Source organism: Grampus griseus (assembly GCF_964374135.1).
Source record: "Grampus griseus genome assembly, chromosome: X".
Taxonomy (NCBI): Eukaryota; Metazoa; Chordata; class Mammalia; order Artiodactyla; family Delphinidae; genus Grampus; species Grampus griseus.
The window spans coordinates 70938297-70961671 of NC_138999.1; the positions used below are offsets into that span (position 1 = coordinate 70938297).

The 23375-nt window shown below is 32.4% G+C and overlaps 1 protein-coding gene across 2 annotated transcripts in view; it reads right to left on the reverse strand.

The window, feature by feature from the left end:
• Positions 1-23375, reverse strand: part of RPS6KA6 (ribosomal protein S6 kinase A6) — a gene marked incomplete at both ends in the record, with an annotated part of 165886 nt that overhangs the window by 39288 nt on the left and 103223 nt on the right. For both annotated transcript variants that reach the window (XM_082681412.1, XM_082681413.1), the window contains 12 exons: positions 4205-4322; positions 6112-6188; positions 10835-10996; positions 13288-13446; positions 14628-14717; positions 15248-15370; positions 15809-15939; positions 16570-16672; positions 18363-18421; positions 19445-19533; positions 19768-19838; positions 22446-22588. In XM_082681412.1, coding sequence (XP_082537538.1) covers positions 4205-4322; positions 6112-6188; positions 10835-10996; positions 13288-13446; positions 14628-14717; positions 15248-15370; positions 15809-15939; positions 16570-16672; positions 18363-18421; positions 19445-19533; positions 19768-19838; positions 22446-22588 — 1325 coding nt within the window. The remainder of the gene's footprint in view (positions 1-4204; positions 4323-6111; positions 6189-10834; positions 10997-13287; positions 13447-14627; positions 14718-15247; positions 15371-15808; positions 15940-16569; positions 16673-18362; positions 18422-19444; positions 19534-19767; positions 19839-22445; positions 22589-23375) is intronic.

Here is a 23375-nt window from a genome sequence, read left to right on the forward strand (position 1 = left end):
AATCCCTTGTTGGTTGCTCCATTTGCCAATATTTTCTCCCATTCTGAAGGCTGTCTTTTTGTTTTGTTTATGGTTTCCTTTGCTGTGCAAAAGCTTTTAAGTTTAATTAGACCTCACTTGTTTATTTTTGTTTTTAGTTTCATTACTCTAGGAGGTGGATCAAAAAAGATCTTGCTGCAATTTATGCCAAAGAGTGTTCTGCTTATGTTTTCCTCTAAGAGTTTTATAGTGTCCAGCCTTACATTTCAATATAGTGTTTTAACTGTAAAGCTGCTGTTCAATATAGACTAAGTAACAAGTAATAAGCTTTGGTATACTTAATTTCCATATTATAGGAAAGAAGTAGGTGAATGATAACACCTTTCCTCTGAGCCTTAAAGGGTTATAGACCTCTTTCTTCTCCATTCCATCCACATAATCCAAGCTAATCAAGCCTTTCTTCCTCCAGAAAGTCTTCCCTAACATGTGGTAGACTGAAAAGAGTACTGGAATGAAAATCAATTCCAGCTATGCCACTCAGTGTATGACCATGGACAAGATAAATTCTGCACACCTTGGTTTATCTCTCTGCAAAATGATGGACCAGATCCCACCTAGCTCTAGAAATCTATGACTTTTAAATATGTGAACAAAAAACTTCACTTAAAAGCAACTTCAAGCCAAAAATGGTAAAGAAATATTTACATAAAACCTGACCACTTATTTCGAATTTATAGCCATTCACAGTGGTACATATATACAATAGAATATTACTCAGCCATAAAAAGGAATGAAATTGGGTCATTTGTTGAGATGTGGATGGATCTGGAGACTGTCATACAGAGTGAAGTAAGTCAGAAAGAGAAAAACAAATACCGTATATTAACGCAGGTATGTGGAACCTAGAAAAATGGTACAGATGAACTGGTTTGCAGGGAAGAAATTGAGACACACATGTAGAGAACAAACATATGGACACCAAAGGGGGAAAGCCGCGGGGGGCTGGGGGTGGTGGTGTGATGAATGGGGCGATTGGGATTGACATGTATACACTGATGTGTATAAAACTGATGACTAATAAGAACCTGCTGTATAAAAAAAAAAGAAAGAACCAAAACAGCCAAGACAATTTTGAAGAGGAAGAAGATGTGGTAGTGATAAGGTGTGGAGACTTATTTATGCAATAACAAGACTTTTAAAATAAAAGTAGTGTAATGTTGGCATGGGAGTGGGCAAGTACTGTATGTCAATGTAACAGTTCAGAGTGCTCAAGAAATGACCCACATATAATGAGAACTTGGTGTTATTATAAATTGGCATTATATTGATTAATCAAAAAAAACCGACCACTTATTTCAAATTTATAGTCATTCACAATAGGAAAATATTTATATTTCTATATTGGACAAAAAAAAGCTTAGAGTGTAAATTAACAATGCAAGGTATACTTGAGGAAAAGATTAAATAGCTTGTGAAAAGAGTATTCAATTAAGTATTTATTATGCTAGGTATGATAGGAAATGCAAAAGTGAATATGACATTTAAAGCTCCCTGAGTGGGAAAAGTAAAAATGCATACAAATGAATATATAACCAGGGAGAAAGTGATTAAGTACTAATACTCTAATAAAAGTACATACAATGCAGTAATAGGAATGCAGTTGAGGAAAAGCACAAGTTGCTCTTTTTAAAGAAGGCAAGGGAGGAAGCCACAAATAACCGTCCTGTAAAAACTTCTACTGGGCAATTCTTTTTTTGGTCAAGGGTGTATGTATTTGAAATAAGTGACATTTTACTTACTTAAATTATTGTAAAATTTAGATAGAAATGCCTTGTAATTAATCAGGTATTACTGTGTTTATTTTTAATATATTGTGACACCATGAAAATTTCATTACTCTCTTGCCTCTTCTACTTTTGTTTTGTTTACCAGATTCTTCTCCTTGTCCCCACTGTTTAACAAAAGGGAAGCAGCAATGTCAATGTTCTCAATGCTGAAACTATTGTAGCAATAAGACACACAAAGCTAACATGACTTCCACTATCACCCCCACCCCCACCCCATTTAATTGAATGAACAAATTCTAGGAACTGTGCATGGACAGGAGGCAAACAGAATCATTTTCTATATGCTTCTGATAGTGATACTCACCAATGTCAAGAAAAGCACTGGAGGGAAAAACAACTTATAAGGAACTATAATTGAGTAAAACAATTGTCATGAGGTGACAGTAAATGTTACAGTTCTCCCAACTAAAGGGAACTAGTATAAGGAGTTATGGGTAACTGAACAATAGTTTACCTTCATCACTAATTTAAAACAGACAAGAAATTATCGAACTGTTAAAATGTACAGATTTTTTTTAAAGTTCATATAGCTCATTTGCTCAGTAATCTACCACCATTTTCAGAAAAATTCCAAAGACAGAACTAAAGTAATTTAATCCATAAAAAGGGAATACATGAAAGACCTTGTGAAATATTTCAACATCCCCCAATATATTTTTCTATGTTAATTTCTCCAGAATATCAGACTAAATGAGGTAAGAATAAAACTGAATTTTGATATCTATTATTCCTTAAGCATTACACAGACGCAAACATAAAACACATAGAACATGGAAAACCAAAAATCTAAGCACAAGTGGCATATAAATCTCTATTTCAGCATTAGATTCACTGTTGCTAGTTATTTTTTTTTAGAGGAACACAAGAGATTCATGTGTATAGCTTTAAACATTGGAATTGTTCCTTGGGAAAATGTACTTTTTGACGCATGACCTGGCTGATTAGAAAATACATATATTTAATGAATAATATTAGTAGTTTAAATCACTTTATAAAGGGAAATCTGACAAATTATAAATAAACCAAATTGCATAGAAATGGAATTTTGGAATTGGAAGGAACCAAAGGGAGAACTTAATCCCCAAATTTTACAGATGAGCAAACTGAGGCAGGCAGTTAGTAGATCAAAAACTAGCACTCAGTTCTCTTGGCTTCCAATCAGGTGTTCCTTTTACTACACCACACAGCACACTTGTGTTATGGCTAAGATCCAAACACAATCCCCTCCCTGTGTTTCTAATGTTTGAAAGGTAATGATAATCAAATCCCTGATTTTTTTATTCTACAGTGATCAGGATACAAGATTTACTACATAATGTATCCTACAGATTAGCTAATGTCCCTGAGACAATTAGGTTTTATCATTAGCAGATATTAAATACAAGCAAATCCTTTTGTCTTAAAATGTTTTCTACTTCAAAATGTAGCTTAAAAGCTTCAGGGCCCTATAAACCACATGCTGACAACTTTGGGTTGTTGTTTTAAAACTTAAAATTTTTAGACTATAAATGTAAGAATTAATATTCAAGCCTTGACCTATTATTTTTTCCCTAAATTAAGTAAGGCCAGTTACTTTGAAACTTCACTAATAACGACAGCCACTAGCCACCTGTGGCTATTAAGCACTTTTAAAATGTAGGTACGTCCAAATTCAGACGGGCTATAAGTATAAAATACACACAAGAATTTGAAAAATTGGTATGAAAAAAGAATGTAAAATCTCACTAATTTTTAAAATATTGATTAGATGTTGAAATATTTTGGATATACCAGGTTAAATAAAATATATTATTAACATTAATTTTGCCTGTTTATTTTTTTTTTAATGTGACTACTAGAAATTTTAAAATTACATACGTGGCTTGCATATTGAACATTTCTATTGAACAGCTCTTAGCCATCAATCGTATATATCTAGGTACAACTGATAAAACGTTTGTATATTCTCTAAGAATAAGTTAACATATAAAAATCACCTACATAATCACTAGTCAATGTCTGTGCTAAAGAAGATATGATGTGTAAAAACATATTAAATGCAGAAACCAACTTTAGTTGGCTTTATGTATTTTTCCTCAGTAGATTTACATTTTTGGTTTTGGTTAATACTGGAAGTGGTTTATATTCCCTGATCACATGTGAACTGATAAGAGAGAAATGTGTCCCAGAAGCATGGCAAAAAAAAAAAAAAAAATTCAGCCTTTGTCTTCTTCAATCCACACATATATGTGAGTTGACTTAAAAACAAATACTGTGATTTAAAAACAAATACTGACATAAAACACCATCAGATACTCTGCGAATGCAGACTAGGCTATAACTTAAAGATTTCAGGAATTAACAGTAATTCAACAAAACAAAACATCTATAATTTATACCTTTGCTCCATCTGAAATACTGTCCCAGTTTCCACCACTCAAAGAGAACTTTCCATTGCCTATACGCAGCAGTATCTCTTCAGGAGTATCATTGGGGCCATTAGCAAATGGAGTATATCTATTATAAAAAAAGATTTAAGTATACATAAGGGCCTAACATATATATTAAATCTAATTGAAAGTGATGAGTATAGAACTACAAGAATATATTTACTATAGCAAATTAAGAATACCACCTAAAATTTCCCTTTACTGTTCATATCAAATTTTATATTTCAAACAATAAACTTAATCCTAATGAATTATTTAATAAAATGAAGAGTCTTGCCTACAGCAATCATTTTTTTTGCCTTTGATCAGTTAATCAATGTAAAATAAAATAAAGGTAGCTTTTTATGTAGCTCTACATTCTGAAAATCAGACCAGAATGAAACATGCAAATTTTATATTCTCACGGGCATAAGTTAGCAAACCAAATATACCTACTATGAAGAAATTGTTAATTTTATATATTCATAATATATTTATTGAATTGGCTCAAATTTATTCATTAGCATTTTATCAATATTATCAGTGAAAACAAGTTAACAATAGTTTTAATTAATGTTTATGAAAAACTGGTTAAATATTTATATCAATGTAACAGAAAAATCCTCTATAGCCATTAAAATTATTACATGGATCAGTATTCACAGACAGGAAGACAAATACATTGTATGAAGTTAAAATAGTTTAAAAAATAATTATAGAATGACAAAAAGTGATCAGTTTTATACCATTGTAACAAATGGAACTAAAAATGGTATTCAAATTTGGGAACAGAAAGACTTATGGTTAAAAAGTATGAGGAAGATGTCTTAATATGTTAATGTGTTAATTCTCTCATGTAACCATTAAGTTGACAAAAACACACATACATATGCACACACACAAAATGTTTTGTTTAGTCATAAAGTAAATATTTGAAAGCAGCTATCTAGAAATTGTATCCCATGGTTTGAAACCAATACTGCTGATTGCTGTTCACATGAAAACTTGAGCTACCCTTAACTTTAGCACTTGCTGTGGTCTATAACTATTTTGCCTATGTCTAAAAGTACGTGGAATATACTGACATGTAATTATCACCAAGCCAATAAATAATTTAGAGTCAGCATTTTCATAACTTATCTTTATAAAGCTCCTGCTACATCAAGCATATTTAATTATACTAAATGGCTTCTTTAAAAACTCACACCTAAGTACAATTATATTATAATTCTTCAAATTTCATTCTACACATTAGACTTTGCTAAACCTAGCCTTTATCTACGGCTACACATTTTTACTCCTAAATAAAAGTGCTACTCATTATTAAAACAGCACTTGTATTATTTATAAATTAACAATATTAACACAATCCAATGGTTACATTTTTTAGTATTTCTTTATCCTTTTAAAAGAAGGCAGCTGTGCGTGTTTCTGTAGTTTAGTATTGTTACCACTTTATTTAGCTTTGTTATAAAGCTCGATCTTACTAAATCTCTATTGCCAAGAGAACCAAAATTCAAGTACTTAAAAAAAATTAACACCAGCAAGTTCAGGGGTAAGCATCTGCTGAACCATGAAATTATTTCATGCTCAAGTAAACATTTTCAAAAAGTAATGCACTCAAATGTAAAATATCAAAATAAAAATAAATGCTTTATTTTGAAGTTTTAGTTCTAACTGAACAATCTTTTAATTATATATCTAAATAATGCCTCCTTAAACACCTTATGTTTTTTTAATTTTATAAGTATATAATATTTTGAAATATTGATAGCATTTTCCTTAAGGTTATTTTCATCTGTCCTCTTTCTAGATGAAAATATACAGGTGAAATTCAAATAATGATGTGAATTAATTTGAGTATATAAATTTCTTACCCAGCCAACATTGTGTAAAAAAGGACTCCCAGACTCCAAATATCACAAGCAGCATCATAGCCTTGTTGCATAAGAACCTGAGAAAGAAATACTCATCTGGTACTACTCAGTATAAACTCAGTTTTCTCATCTAAAAGAAAGTTGTGCTTCTAATAATCTCACAAATGTTCACAATTTAGCTCATTTTAATCTTTTCAAAAATAAATTCACAATGTTAAAGGGAAAGTCTTTTGCAATTAACAAGCATTCAATAAGTGGCTATTAATGTGATTAAGCAACATGAGTGATACAAAAAAACAGCCTTTAAAGATATGATCCCTGACCTCAATGAGCTTTCACTCCTCCTCTCAGGAAATCCAGACACATCAAAATTTAAAATAATATGTATAGAGAGCTTAATATATTCTACACAGAGTACTGTCTTTTAACCCTAACACTGACTCTATGAGATAGATATTACTTCCATTTTGAAGATGAGGAAACTGACGTAAATGGTAAGTAATTTGCCCAATATCACAAAACTAGTGAGTAGTGGAGCAGGCATTCTTACTCTAGTGTCTGTGATTTTAATACCTATGACAATTGCCTCCTTATTACACAAGAGGTGGTAAGATAATATATAATCTCATGAAAGCAAGATGAATTTATATTTTATATACAAGGCTCATGTCTTAAAAAAAATCAGTATATTTCTGGATCACAAACACACATTTGATAAATTCTGAATGGTTTTGTTAATTTTTCATATAATAATTTAGGTAGCTTTTTTCTTTTGAGACTAGTATTAATAAAAATCAAATAACATATTTATTATATATTCATGTGAATATTCTCTGTGAAGTTAATAGCTAGTCTGAGGTGAAATGAGGCCTTTTTTTAAATTTAGAAAAACAAGCCCACTGCTAAAGCCTTTAGACATAGGAACAAAATAGAAACATTATTAATGCGTTAACACTGGGGACTGTATAACCACCAGAATGGACATTTCATTTATAAAAGGCTAAAAATATTAATGTTTAGCTTTGACAATGGCCAGACTTGAATAATACGTATCTAACTAACTTAAAATTCAAGATATAATGTTTTTTTCATAGTCAAAGTGTATTTATAAGAGCACACGTATCTGCAAACTTGGGAAGCTGAATAGGCTATCAAAATACCTATTTAACTGGCTTATGTAAATAACACTAGTGGAGACTACAAAGGCCTTAATAAATAATGAGGTAGAGCTAAACAATTCACATCACGATAAGCCTAACCTGGCATCCTCTAGTGAAACATAAACCTCTCCTGCTTTTTTCCCTTATCTCTTTCCTTTTCTCATCACTTCCTTTTTTTTTAAAATACATTTATTTATTTAATTTATTTATAATTCTTGGCTGCATTGGGTCTTTGTTGCTGTGCGCAGGCTTTCTCTAGTTGCGGTGAGTGGGGGTTACTCTTCGTTGCGGTGCACGGGCTTCTCATTGCAGTGGCTTCTCTTGTTGTGGAGCATGGGCTCTAGGCATGTGGACTTCAGTAGTTGTGGCTTGTGGGCTTCAGTAGTTGTGGAGCACAGGCTCTAGAGCACAGGCTCAGTAGTTGTGGTGCACAGGCTTAGTTGCTCTGCGGCATGTTGGATCTTCCCGGACCAGGGCTCGAACCCATGTCCCCTGCATTGGCAGGAGGATTCTTAACCACTGCTACATCAGGGAAGCCCTCTCATCATTTCTTGCAGTTCTGGGCATCACCATGTTTTCCCTGGTTCCCTTAGGACAATATTTTTAAAGGTTCCCGGATGATCCAATGCAAAGCCAAGGCTGAGGGACTGCTTAGTGAACTAGTTGGACAGGCAAGGGTTAATCAGTGAGTCAGCTATAGGTATTTCATACTCCCAAAACCTACAGAGTTAATGAGAAGAAAGGCACTGGAGGGATCATATTGCTTAATCTAATTAGGATCAATCATGAAAAACTTGGTTTAGCTTTACCACACACTTAAACCCATTTTGTAGCTGTAAAGAAGAGGCAGTCTACTTTTGTTCTAGATCTCAATGTCCTATTAATAGTAAGAACATACAGCCATAAAAAAAAAAGGCAAGGTAGCGGGATGAAGGAAAGAGTACAATGTAGAAAGTAACATGCTTCATACCTTCTTACTTGCATCAAGTTAAATACAAAGAAGATAGAAGTCAAAATTAAAGTAGTTAATGACTTTACTTTCTCTCTCATTTGGCTTCCCAAATCATCAAAATGTAAAATAGACAGAGATGCTCATTCAGATAAATTCATATTTGGAGGAAAACATATGACAGCCTAAAGCCAGAGCAAAGCAGGGTAATTTCACATTTACTTTTTAAAAAGAGTTGCAGGCATAGCATCCATCCAATATATTGTAAATTCCTTTAGTTCAGGATCATTCTTAGACCTCAGTAGACATTAAATGTCAGTTGAATAATATGATAGATTTGCTTTTATAAAAGAATAAATATTTTTTGAGATACATTAATTTTTGTGACATAGGTATAGTACAAAAGCACATCTATTAAGTAAATAAGCCTTAAGAGGTTGACTGAATTGATGCATATCAAAAAAGTGAATGAATATTCCTTATTGTTCAGCTGAAATTAGTACTACTAATTAGTTTCTCTTTTAGCAAATAAGGGATCTTAATGAACTGTGATGAATAATGAATTTATACTCTCATAAATGCTATTATTTATTCAAATATCTGCATGGATACTTGAATCTTTCTGATTCTAGTTGAAAAGATAATGCATTTCACTTCACTAATAATTTTTGAAGGGGTCTGAAATTTTAGAAACAAATCTTACCCCAAACCTGTTTTACATTTATAACAATTTACAAATATGCATTGATTGCTAGCAGAGGCTTCAGCTCTTGATAATAAAACTTTTCAAAGCATTTTGAAAATACAAATTATAACCTAGCCAAAGGTAGTTCAGACACTAGAGGCATTAGTTACAGACAAGTGGTCTCCACATGCCCACCTGAAAACCTTCACTATTACAATGGTGAGAGTGTCTTACTACAATGGAAGTCTGTTAGGATAAAAAGCATCAATGGGCTGTATTCTACTCTGCAGATTTGTACTCATTTACCTAGGAAAATGTTTACCTAGCCATTAATCTAAAAATGTTTACCTAACCATTAATCTAAACACAGACATACTGTATATTTTTCATTTTAATGAAATGAGAAATATACAGTATACCCTATATTTAACAGAAGAACCTTAATCTCAAATTTCTATCTTCCTATTCTATAAAACCATTAAAATGCCGTAGAAAAGCTAATTTTTTATGCCTAAGATATCTCTTACATCTGGGGGCAGTACAATAACCCCTTCTTGGATCATGCATGCATCCCAATTTTTGTTTTGGGACATACAGTTTCTATATATTTTAATGTGATAAAAATTTGTACATTCATTATTCTATGAATATAATTAAAATATAGATTAGAGCACATTCTCTGCATACATACACAATTTCTTACAGGGAAAATCTTATCATAAAAACCCTGTAAAGCAGGTGTTATACTTCTTCCTCAACATTAACATCTTAAAGGAAGATTTAATAAATTTTAACATGGGAACTTTTCACTATTAGAAAGTTATTTTCCTATTTTCTATGTTTCTATTTTCATCACTAGAAATATTATTTTTCTAATAGCTACATTAAAATACAGATTTGTTGATATTTCAATATAAGAAATATGCTGTGTCTTGTATTATATCTGATGTGCAATATTATCCATAAAGGACTAGTATTTAATGCAAAAAAAAACATGCACATGAGATAGGAATTCATCCTCAAATTATTTTATTCTTCTTCTGACTTGGAAAATTCAATTTTTCTAACCTGAGGATATCTGTGTATTTTCATTTGTGTTAAACATCCGATAATTCATATGACTTAGCATTATTCATAACATATAAGAACAGTTCTTGACTTTTACAAAGAAAACTTATAAACAATCTATATGACCAATGCCATCCCTGATTCATTTTTCATCACCCATACTTTCACTGCTGTGGGAGTTGCTACTGTCAAAGCTCCCATCCCCATTATCAGAACTGACAGACTGCTGGAGCTTGCCAAATGTGAAACGTGCACCCCTTGACTTCCTCATCTTCACCTTTCCTGTCTCTTCTAAGATCTACATACGAATGTTATTTGCCAAGAAAAACCCTACCGCTTATTAAAAAAACCCTGTGAAGCTGTTTTCTCCATGAATTAGAAGATCTTAAAGATAATCGGGGATGGCATTGCCCATGTTATGTATAATGCTAAACAATATAAATCACTTCATGTTCAGCACAAACCAAAATATCTGAAAATCTATCCTGGCTTTGTTACACAGTGAATGCTGATATTAAGTATTTTGAGCCTCAGTTTCCTCTTTTAGAATATTTAATATGTTTAAGGTGAGGTTATCTTCACTCTCTGCCCTGCTCTAAAAGGGTATGATTCTGAAATCACCATGTAACCCAGCAGAATAGAATAATCTGATTATTACATTCAGGTTGGTTTCAGATGCTAGTTATTAGTTTGAATATTTATATTGGGAGTTATCAGAATTCAATGATTTAAAGAGCTTTATAGCTGGGAAAGGACAAGATAACTCAGCTTTTACCTACCTACCATAACATATACATGATATCAAATACATTTAACTAAAGGAAAAGAATGAAAGGCAAATACTGAAGTTTTAAAGAATACCTCAGGTGCCACAAAGTTTGCAGTGTAGCATGGAGTTAAAAGAAGTCCATTTTCTCCTCTAAGTTGTTTTGCAAACCCAAAATCACAGATCCTAATGGAGTCTGCATTGGCTGATTCATCCACGTATAAAATATTACTGGGTTTAAGATCACGATGAACAACCTTGAACATTAAAAAAAAAAGCTTTACAATTCTATAGCTAACTAAATATCTGTGGAATAAAACATTGTAAGTTAATATATTTCCAGGAAAGGGAAATGTCTCAATCATAAAATTTTGAAAATGATACTTTCTCCAACCATGATGGCCCTGACAACCTGAAGTACACAGACAAAATTATCTCTATCAGACAGATGTGCCAGGTTTTTTATTTTTGTTTTTTTCTTTTTGCGGTACGTGGGCCCTCACTGTTGTGGCCTCTCCCGTTGTGGAGCACAGGCTCCAGACACGCAGGCTCAGCAGCCATGGCTCACGGGTCCAGCCGCTCCGTGGCATGTGGGATCCTCCTGGACCGGGGCACGAACCCGTGTCCCCTGCATCGGCAGGCGGACTCTCAACCACTGCGCCACCAGGGAAGCCCCAGATGTGCCAGTTTTTATCAAGCCACCAGTTTTGTTAACCACTTCCAATCTCAAAACTCAATTATCAGTTCCACTTGTAGATATAATGGACTAAGACCCTACTCAACACCCCCTCCCCACGGTAAACAACTATAAAACCTAAGTAGAAAAATCAACTACCTTGAAGGTACTGGGGAATGAGCAAAAGGAGACAAGACTCTGGTGGGGAGTACATACTTGTCACAAAGCAGATTTTTCAGCACAAACCCTCCTAAGAAAATTACCCACTGAAAACAAAACAAAAAATAATCACTGGAGAAAAATAACAGAATATAATAAATCTCCGTACGTTAATACACAAATGTGCAGTACACAATCCAAAATTATCTGATATACAAAGAACCCCTCCCCCCAAAACAGATCACAGTTTCAAGAAAAAAGAAAATCAATTCCAACTCCAATATAAACCATGTTGGACCTAACAGCAAGCATTTTAAAGTGGCTATTATTGTGATATGATAGATGTGCTAGGTAATGCTATGGTGGCAAAATAACATATAAATGTCTCAAATCAACATGTACACCTTAAACGTACACAATGTTGTATGTCAATTATAGCTCATCAAAATGCCTTTGTTCAACATTCACAAGACTAAATAAATATAAGAGAAATTTAAAAAAATAACGTAGTAAAACAAAACACTTTCAATGCATGAAAACTCGGCAGAAAAACAGAAACAGTAAGAACCAAATGAAATGCTAGAAATGGAAAATATTCTGAAATTCTCTGTGATGATTTTCTTTCTGATACACTATCTACTTCATTCAATCTAGTCCTATTTTTAATCAGCAGTTTACTACATTAAAAGGTCTTTCAAGACAAGGATCAAGACTTAAACCCATGGTTGAATCTGCAATACCTTTTATAACGTCTGGCATGTAGAAATGCTCAACACGTTTGTCATTAATTTACCTAATTGATGTAGTGTTTAATTTCTAAAATAATAAACAAAAGAGATGTTTATCATTTTCTTCTTCTCAAAAATTCTGGTCATCCTTTATTTTAGAGTGTGTTGATAAAGACAATCAAGGAATTAAATTATTATAGAACTACTCCTTTAGCATTATACAATTTACATTTCAAAATGCTGAAAACGTACTCTGTAAAACCACACTCAAAAATGAGTTCTGGCCCCTGTAGAATTTTCATTATGTCATTTCTGAGTCGTTCATTGTTTTATTGTTTATATGTAAGTGGGTACATATCTACTACTACAACTATTCAAACTTACATTTTTAAATTATTTGTGACTCTCTTTTCTTGTTTAGCTATATATATAATAAAAGTTACCTTGTTTTGATAACTCAGTTCATTTGCTTTCTTTATGAAGAGATAGGAAGCAAAATAACAGGCCTGCACCTCCACTAGAAATTTCAATATAGTAATACTTCAAATGTTTAGAATCCAAATTTCTTACTGTATTGGGGGAGGGGCTGGCAACAATCAAGTTATGCAGTCTTGCCAGAACTTTCATGCTAGGCATAGTATAATCTGAATAATATTCACAACATACCCTTGGATAACTCTTTTATGTTTCACTTTTAAGTTTGATTAGGTTTAATAATTTAAAAGTCAAGGTTAGATATATAATTCAAACCACTTTTAAAACTAATATGCTATTAAATTAGGGCTAACAGGTAGAGTGAAGAAAATTAATAAGGTATTACCCAATTTCCTAATCCTATAACCTTCACTAAATTATGAATTTTATTAGGCTATTCCGTATAAAAATATGTGATAAAAAGTAATTCATTTTAGGTGTCATATCCTATATATTATTTTGTGAAGATATAAGCCCCAGAATTAAAAGGAAGACTATAACTACAACTTACTCCTTGACAATGAAGATAGTCAACTGTGTTAGTTATTATAAACAGTACATCACTAGCTTCCCGTTCTGAAAAACATTTTTGTTTGAGAATACGGTCAAGTAGCTCTCCTCCTTTCATCAAATCCGTAACAAGGTAAACATATCTACCATCATCATAAACCTAAAAAAGAACATATTTTCAAAATGATATTATTTATAATTACAATTCTGAAATGTTTTAAATTATATTTACTTTGCTTTTCTAATGAACCTCTAGTGTTAAAAAATATTATTCCTTTAGTATTAATATAGTGCAGGCTCTACTGAAGGTTAAACTGGCTAAATGGACTCTTACACCATTCTGTGAGACCATGTTGAACATATAATTGTATTAGCTTTTGAAGTTTTCTGTTATACTTCATCAAAGAATATAAATGGAAAAATAGAACTTTGTGCCTCTCAAATGGCATCTGTCTCACTTTTTTACTGTATTATAGGCACTTTCCTTCCTTAATGATAGTAAGCTTCCTTCTGGCAGTAAATATATTATTTGTTTTTTAATATCTTCCCCATAGTCTATTATCTGACATGGTGTCTTAAATATTTGTTGAATTCAAATACTATATCAAGGAGAATATATTAAAAATATGTACACCCTTTTATTCAGAGCACGTGATATCTACATCTACACATACAAACACATATGTGTAGACATATATCTATCTATCCACACACATACATACATTTACATATATATAAAATACTATTTAAGGATTATAAATCAAAATGTATATCATATTATCTGAAACAAACTGATCAAGGTGATGGTTTATTGTCTGCCTTTTCTACAGAGGAAAGAGCATTATTTTCTTTACATGAAAAGTCAGCATTCAGTAACATCTATTACTATGAGTCATATGTTCACTTTTAAAAAAGTAGACTAATACTATTTCAGTCAAGCAACAATACACAGTGCTACAGCCAATTGCTGTACAATCAAGAAAGTAAAATGTCCTAGAATTTGGCAGATTCCCAATCTCCTGTATCTTCTATACTTGTAGTACTAGAGAATAATAAATGTTGCTGGTGATAATGTTAACTAGTTAACAGCTAGAATACATTCAAGTAATCAGGACACTCTCATTTACCAACCGTCATAGTTCCTTTCTGACGTTTTATAAGAAGGGTAGTAGTATAAAATCATCAGGGGAAAAAGAAGAACTGAAGTGGCAAATTTAAGAGTCTTAAGATTTTGTGGCATGAAAGTAAACATACCATGGACATGAAAAGTTTCAATAAGAAAATAAAGTGCCAAGTCATAACTTCATTAGCTTAGCTGATACACAGATTTTAAATACCTACATCCTTTAAAGTGATAATGTTAGGGTGTTGTCCATAGCGCATCAAAATTTCAATTTCTTCTGAGGGGTCTCTTTTACTTTTGTCAATGATCTAAGAAATAAGACAAGAAAAATCTCAGAGGAAAAATATTTTCTTTGTCTAAAAATGAATGACATAATTTAAATTTGGTTATATTTTCAAGCAAATAATAAAACTCCAGAGTAATGTTTGTCTCACATTATTTTAATATTTAAAAATTTCCTATAACTGAAACAATAAAAAACAGAGCACTTTCTTCAACATTATATTCCATCTAACTAAAACTATACTGATAATTTGATCCAAATGTGACAGTAATTGTCACAATTGCTCAATCTTAACATACTACATTAAAATAAAATTATTCAAAAGCAAGACATTCATGAAACACACTGTTCCTCCAAAATAAGTCTTTTTTTATTGAACAAAATAAAGTCTTGGAAAGAAATTCAAAATGAAAATATTAAGTCTTAAGAGGTTTTCCTCATCATTTTATCTTTGCTTTCTCCACTTGCTCCACTGAAAAACTGTCTGTCAGTTGACCTGCAATTTAACTTACACATATAAAACAAACAAAAAAAAGTTAGCCTCAGAGACAATACCTTCACTGCAAATTCCATGTTGGTAGCAGTGTGTATGCATCGTTTGCAAACAGAATAGGAGCCAACACCAATATCCTCTTTCAATTCATACGCTTCACCAAATTGTGCAGCATTTCCATTTATCTGTTTTTGTTAAAAAGTAAAATACAAAATAGAATGATATGGTTTCACATTTTTTATCTTCTCTCCTAAGTATACATTCTTCTTAAATCTTTTAAAAATCAAGAATAATTCTAGAGAAGTTTTATCAGTATTTATAAATGGTTTACACAGATTCTGAACTGATCCTAAATTGTAGACTTTCTAGATCCCCAAAGCCAATACAATAATTAAATCAACTAGCTAATACATCACCCATTACATTTTCTTGCCAAGAGATCACATAAATATAATTAAAGGTTACTACTGTCTGCTTTTTTCCAAAACATATGGAGACATCTTTAATTCATTATACAGAGATAAATGAAGCAGTTGAAAATCACTTAAAAACCACTGTAAATCCATTAGCAATAACTGAAAGAAATAATTATCCCCAATCTGAATAATCTAAGTGGAATTTACCTGAACAATTGGTAATACATTTGCACTTGTGATTGGAGTGATTTTGTATTCTTCTGCAATAGAAGTTGCAACAAAGCTGAATCCTTTGAAGAGTTGATGAGCATTAGCACTAGCTGGCAAACCAGGAGAATCTAATGTCCAAATAATTATATTTAATTAGAACTACACAGAATTTTATGATATGAAATGTGAACATTTCTTTGAATATAAAGGAAACCATTAAATGTTACCATCAGACATACTATATTAGGTATTTGATTTATTTTATATAATCTGTTTCCCCATACTATTATGCAAGCTCCATGCAGATTATAATTTTTGTCTGTTCTGTTCACTTCTACACTGTCACTGCTTAGTACATAGTAGGTATTCAATATTTGTTGATGAATGTATGAAACAGATGCCAATAAAAGTAAACCTCATTAAATTGTAAACTATAAGAGTCAGAGTGATATATCTCATATCTTACCTCTTATCCCCATCCTTTAATGCATTAGCATGTCAAAAAACTTTTAAAGTAAGAAAAAAAGAAAACGTTCACCCTTTGCTCTAGTCTCTGCTTCCCTAGTAAATACTTCCCATGTAAAGCCTCTGTTTGAAAGGTGTCCAAGCAATGCTGTATATAGGATCCACACTTCCACACAGGGCAAACCACCCTCTGCAAACTTACAATTCTTTTAGTTTTTACCTAAGAAGCTAGTTTACTTTTTTAACCATCTAACTGAATAAAAGCCCTTATGTTACACATAAACATGCATTACCTTTAGGTGTTTTTGCAGTAAATTCAGGATCAAAACAAAAAGTATCATCTGGTTTTCCAGAAGCCGGTTTGAAAGGAGGCTGAACTTCTCTCTTATATAATTTCTAGAAGAAATAACAGAATAACACAGAAATGTATTAATACTTGAAAAATTATTAAAGCAGAACATGATATTCACAGTCCTTAACAGAAGACTCACAATTTCATAAATGAAATTTCAACAGGCTTCAGATACCTGTTAACCAAATTCTAACCTGTTAACCAAATTCTGTGTATCATCTAAACTTGAGAGATAATGTACAGAATCAAATGAGACCAAGAAACACAGCAGCAATGCCACAGGTTGCATTCACGAGGAATAATTCTGTTCAGTTTTGGATTTCAAAAACTGACTTGAATTCTCACTGGTAAAAAAACCATACAGAACATATCACAATGTTACCATGCAGAAATAACTAATAACATTCTAGGATATCAAAATTAATAATTAGTCTAACTCCAAGAAATATGCATTATACCTATTTTGTTTTCACATAATAATATGTATTAGATGCACTGATTAGAGCTCTTTTTATAGAATTCAAAAATTGAAACTTGTCTAACAATCTAACTTCCTAAAATTTATGTTTTGGAAAGACATATAAAATATCTTACAACATAACTATTTTTTGGAAATCTACTTTTTTAAAAGCTCACAGTCTCACAGTGAGGGAAAATTAATAGAGGATTACTTTAAAGTAATTTTCATTTATTTAAACATGTACACATTCCACTCTTATTATTTAAGAAGAATAAACAAACTGTTTAGATATAAAAATAATGGAAAAATCATTTCTAGTTTTTCTAGTTAAAGAAAAAGGAAGAGCAGAGAAGCATTAGAAAAAAATGACAAGGGAATGCAAGGACACCGAAAGAGGGATGCACACAGATGTGACAAAGGGCAGACTCCCATGCAGTATGTTCACTGTGTGGCCTTTCAGGTTATTAATACTATTAATGTGCTGCAGTTTTACAACTATAAAAACTAAATCAAAATATTAACTTCTGAAACCTGTTCTACAAGCCAGAAGAAATAATAATTTGGTCAGTGACTAGTGGCTCTCTACCTCTGCCTTAGAAACCAAAAGAGACACTTTTTCTTTAGGGATAATTTTCAATACCAGTGCCAGAATTAAATAATCAAAAACACTTACCTATGATGATTAATAGTACATAAAATACATAAAGCTGAGTTGTAAACAACAATAAAAAGTGAGCTTTTCTAAGAAAAGCTCATTAGTCTGGGAGTTGCAACTTAAAAAAATTTAATACATGACTTTGCAGAATTTCACAATGTTTCTGTTTTCATGTTCTCTCAAAATTTAGTAAAATACCTATATACAAAGATTTTCACTTCTTAACAAATTAAATTTGTTCTAATACATGACAAAGAACCATTTGAAATCAAATAACATCTTAGATTCTTTAGAATTCATTTTTCTATAAGAATCTGTCCTATGATTCATCCCCTTTCTCCTTTCTCTTCTTCCCCCCACATTCCCCAACCTAGAATAGGGGAGAATATTAACCATATTTAACAGGTAAGACAAATGAGCAACAAAAATTTACTACATATCATCCACACATCTACTGGTTCAAGGTAATTGCATGAAATGCTACACCTGTAAATAAAATCTCATACTAAAAATAAAACAAATGGATTAAGTTTATCAGCAAAGTCCATATATTACCATTTACTTTTGAGTTTTTGCTTTTATTAAAGGTACTCAGTAACGAACTTGCTACTGAACTTACATTCCAGTCAATATTTGCAAAAAAAAGATGTCTTTTGATTTCGTCAACTCCTTCTGAACCTATAAAAATGGAAAGAATTTTTTTACCAGTCTGAATTTTTTAATCTGCTTACCTGGCTTCCAGGCTATTATCTGTAAATAGGAGTACACACATTTCATAGATTCCTTGAAGTGAAAAGTTTACAATTTCTTATCTGATGTTTTATTAATTGGTCCTCTGAATTCAATATAATAAAAAAAATAGTTGATGTTCATGCTGAAGCACATAGGGTATCATGAAATACTAAAATACCTTCTGAATCAAATAAAAATCATGTCTAACATAGCATTAAAATTTAAGCAATTTTCATTTTCTTTTTTTTTTTTTTTTTTTTTGCAGTACACCGGCCTCTCACTGTTGTGGCCTCTCCCGTTATGGAGCACAGGCTCTGGACGTGCAGGCTCAGCGGCCATGGCTCACGGGCCCAGCTGCTCCATGGCATGTGGTATCTTCCCGGACTGGGGCACGAACCTGTGTCCCCTGCATTGGCAGGCGGACTCTCAACCACTGCGCCACCAGGGAAGCCCCTTCATTTTCTTCATAATTCAATTTATGATCTCATATCTATAGGCCAAATTAAAAATGCAATGAATAAAGTGGCATCGAAATTTTAACACATGGACATAAACAGGATAATAGGATCACATTTGGATCCAGGGAAAGGCTACTAGAAAGTAGCCAAATAATGAGCAGTTATGGAAACATAACATTTATCTTGATGAATATTGGAAGGGACAAAATAATTATCTTCAAATATCTAAAAGGATTACCTATAGAAGGGAGAACTCTGTGAATTATGTCAAAAGAGACATTCATATGATATAATGATATACATTAAACATAAGTTCTGAATAACTAGACCACTCCATTTTTAATGATGGGTATAACAGAGTTTACTGGAATCTTTGCATACATAAAACATAGAATTCTACGTATAAACACATAACAGTAGTAAATGAACTTAGGCCAGAAAACATAAAGTCATAATTATTCTCCCAAAGCATGTAGTATATTGTTATAAAAGCTAAGAAAATAAATAATACCCAATCTATTTGCTGGATTCCTTTTGAATAACATCCTTAGAAGACTTTGTGCTTCAGCACTAAGAAACTGCGGCATTCCAAGTTTTGCTCTGGAAAAGAGGATTTCAGAAAATTTCATTTAAATCTAGCCATACTTCTAAATTTATAAATCCCAAAAATAATTTTAAAGAATGCTATCACAATGGCAAATAATGTCCCCTATACGGTGGAAGGGAATGAGACAGTGAAAAATGTTCTTTTGTGTCAAATGAAAACCATAACAAGTTTCTCAAAACTGAAAGCAAGGAATTTTTCCCAAAAGAAAAAAAAATGTTTACACTTACTTTAATATCATATTCATGGTCTCATTTCTGTCTTTACCTTGAAATGGCAGAGTACCAGTAAGCATTTCAAACTAAAACAAACAAAAAATACCACAAGTCAACTTAGTAAAACTTAGAATTTACAATGAAATTCTTCAGGAAAAAAAATGAGACTTGTAATACATGATCATCAAATCATGCAGAATCTACATGATAGTAGGTCAAAACAGGACCAGAAAACTAGGTCACTTAAGGAAATACACCTCTGGTACCCCACAGTATATAGGCCAAATGAGAGGTGATTTGTAGCAAATGTAACCAACCATTTTTTCAATCCTAAATTCCTCAAACCAAAGCAATGTGGAAATAGACACAAGGCATTTTCTTTTAAAACAAAGATAAGCTTTTAAAGCAAACATTTAACAGTGAAAGAAAAGCAAAAATAAGTACTGAGCCATTTCAAATTCATACATGCTCAAGAAAGATAATCATTCTCATTCCCTTTGCTCTCTTTACGAAAAAAAAAAGGAACCAAACAAGAAGCTACACACACAGATACACACACCACACACTGATATATGTATTTTAATTTGAGACAGTTGTACACAGCATAATGAAAACTTTTTCCCTAAGAGAGTTAATTGAAATGTGGATAACTAGAACATTAAATAATCATATTTAAAAGAAAAAGTAGGTCTGAAAATGAAGACCATTATAACTCACTAGAGAGAAACGTTTTCATATCCCTAATATTTAAATCTTAAGCTTAGATTCAAAAATGGCTTTGGCCTCAGTCCTCTGTTCATTTATTTGAACTTACAACCTTAGTTAGCTTATGCATTCAACTCTCTCCTGATGACTGATGACTCTCAAATCGATTCCAGTTTCAATCTCTCTCAATCCCCAGTTTTCCCTTCCAAATCTAAAGTAATGGTTCTCAACTGGAGCCTGAAGAGATAGGGGTAGGAGTCATAGAAAGGGAATGAAGACGAAGGGAAGTATGGTGTATGGGGATCATCTTTCTCAAGCTCCAGTCCCCTGCCCCCAAACCTAAAATAATGGTTCTCTCCTGGGGACTGGAGGAATAAGAGGTGGAAAGGCAAGAACAAAAAGAAAAAGAGAAGGATAGTACATTGGAATCACACCTTCCCCTCAAATAAACTATATGCTGGCTGGCAGAGTAATTTTTTGTTGTTGCTGTTGTTGTTGTTGTTGTTTTTTTTTACGGTCTTCAGATGATTCTGATGCTCTCTCCACTGCCCTCTCCTAATTCATTACTATCAAGGGGTTAAACACTAACCCACAGTAACCTATGCAACGTGTTAAAAATAAATTATTTCCCCACTTTCAAAATCATCTGTCCTTCCAAGCTATCTCTTTTCTATTGAACTACCTTTCTTTCGATCCCCTGAAGTTTTAGAGGTATCTCTATCTTTGACCTTTCCCCTCTGCTTCATCTGTGGCATTTAATCTGTTACTAAGGTCAGCCACTTCTTACCTTGAAATGTCTTTAAGATCTCCTTTTTTTCATTCTATAATCTTACAACTGTCTTCTAAGGAGAACTTCTTGGTCTCCCTACTTTCAGTTTCCTCCATTTGCAAGCCATTTATATAATGCTACCAAGGCTAATTTTCCTAAAATACATTTTTTCTCTAATTACTGTCGTGTTCAAGAATCTACAAAAGTTTCCAACCACCCAGAGAATTGCGTGCAAATCCTTATAGGCTTATAGCCTCATTTCCTCCACCTTCACCCTCATTCTCCACTACTACTCTAGTCAAACTGGTTCTCCAGGTCTTTCCTAATACTATCACAATACTATTCTTCTTGACACACAGCTATTTGAATTTTATCCATTCTTTAGGGCTTAATTTAAGTTCTATCTCCTCCGCTTTTCTTACATCAACTTATATGAATTCTTGCCTGAACTTCTAAGGTATTTCCAGGCAGTTTATTTAGCTATTCCATTTGTTTCCCCAACCAGATAGCATGCTTTCTTAGGTCATGGAAAATGCCAAATATTGTACTTCTATCTGTTCCCACCCCACTGCCCTTACCAAATCCCAGGCTTATAATAGCCACTTAATATATTGATACATCATACGGTAATTCAGTGATAAAGAGGCAAAAATGGATTATCAGGCTTCTAGAGCAAATTGTATCTGATTCAACAGCTATTCACTTATCACCCTACTTAATACTACAAATTCTATGCTTAATCTTATGCCAAATCAGTCAGTCCATATGCTCATTATGCTAGATACTGTGGGAGATTATAAGTAGTAGAAGACAGGATTGCCCTCCTTAAGAGGTTTACAATCTTTCTAGGGACATGCTTGAAAAAATGTGACAATAAGATAATATACCATAAGGTGCTAAATTCTGTGATACCTAGTTAAAATACCATGTAACTACTAAACACAGTATTCTGAAATCTAAAATCTGGTAGGCCTTTATCTAAGTTTTAAATTTGAATAACTTGTAAAAGAATGCTGCCATTTACCTTTTAATCTAGCAACTAAAAGAAATCAGAACACCAAAACCCTAATTTTTATTGTATAACAGCTAGCCAATCAAGTTTTTTAACAGTCATGAACTTGAGAACCCTATTCTCACCTAACACATCCCAACACTCAGATTAAAATTCTAAACAATACTAATTGTATATTGGCATAATTAAAAAAAAAACACTACTTACCATAAGGACACCATATGACCACCAATCAGCACTCTGGGAATGACCTCTTCTATTTACTACTTCAGGAGCCATATACTCCACTGTACCACAAAATGAGTAGGCCTTCTTCTCCTGATCTACTGATTCTTTGCTGAGTCCAAAATCTATAATAACAATATTACACAAAAAACATATCTGAAGATCTTCAGAAAATAGAAAATACCAAAAGAAACTAAACGATGAATTAAACCTACTCATGATGGCCTACGATTACCATTAAGAAAGCTCCTTACCTCAGTTAAACCTCATCCTCAAAATACATGTTTTCATGTCTATACAGGAATATGATTCAACAATTTTGAAAGGACAATTAAATTAAATCAACACTGTCATAGTGATCTAATTTTTAAAACAGACTAAGACAAAAAATGATAGTAATTTGCACTTTTTAAAATATTAGGAAAGCAAATTTTGCTTTGGTTTTGGTGAACTTCCACTTTGTTTTATGGTCTTAGAAGAGCTAAAGGTACTAATATATAAAAATCAATCTTATTTCTATATACCAGAGATAAAAAATTGAAAGGTGAAATTTTAAAAGTACTATTTATAACATCACCAAAAAACCCTCATGAAATCCACAGGTATAAATATACAAAGAATGCATATACAAGATCTGCATGCTGAAAACTATAAACATCAATGAAAGGAATCAGAGTAGATCTAAGTAAATGGAGAGAGATACTGGTCATGATTTGGAAGATTCAATGTTGTTAAAGATGTCAATTCTCCCTAAACTGATCTACAGAGTCAATGAAACATTAATAAAAATCCCAGCAAGATTTCTTCTGTAAAAATCAACAAGCTGAATTTAAAATTTATATAAAAAGACAAAGTAAATAGAATAGCCAAAACAATTCTGAATAAAAAAGGAAAATTCAAGGACTCACACTA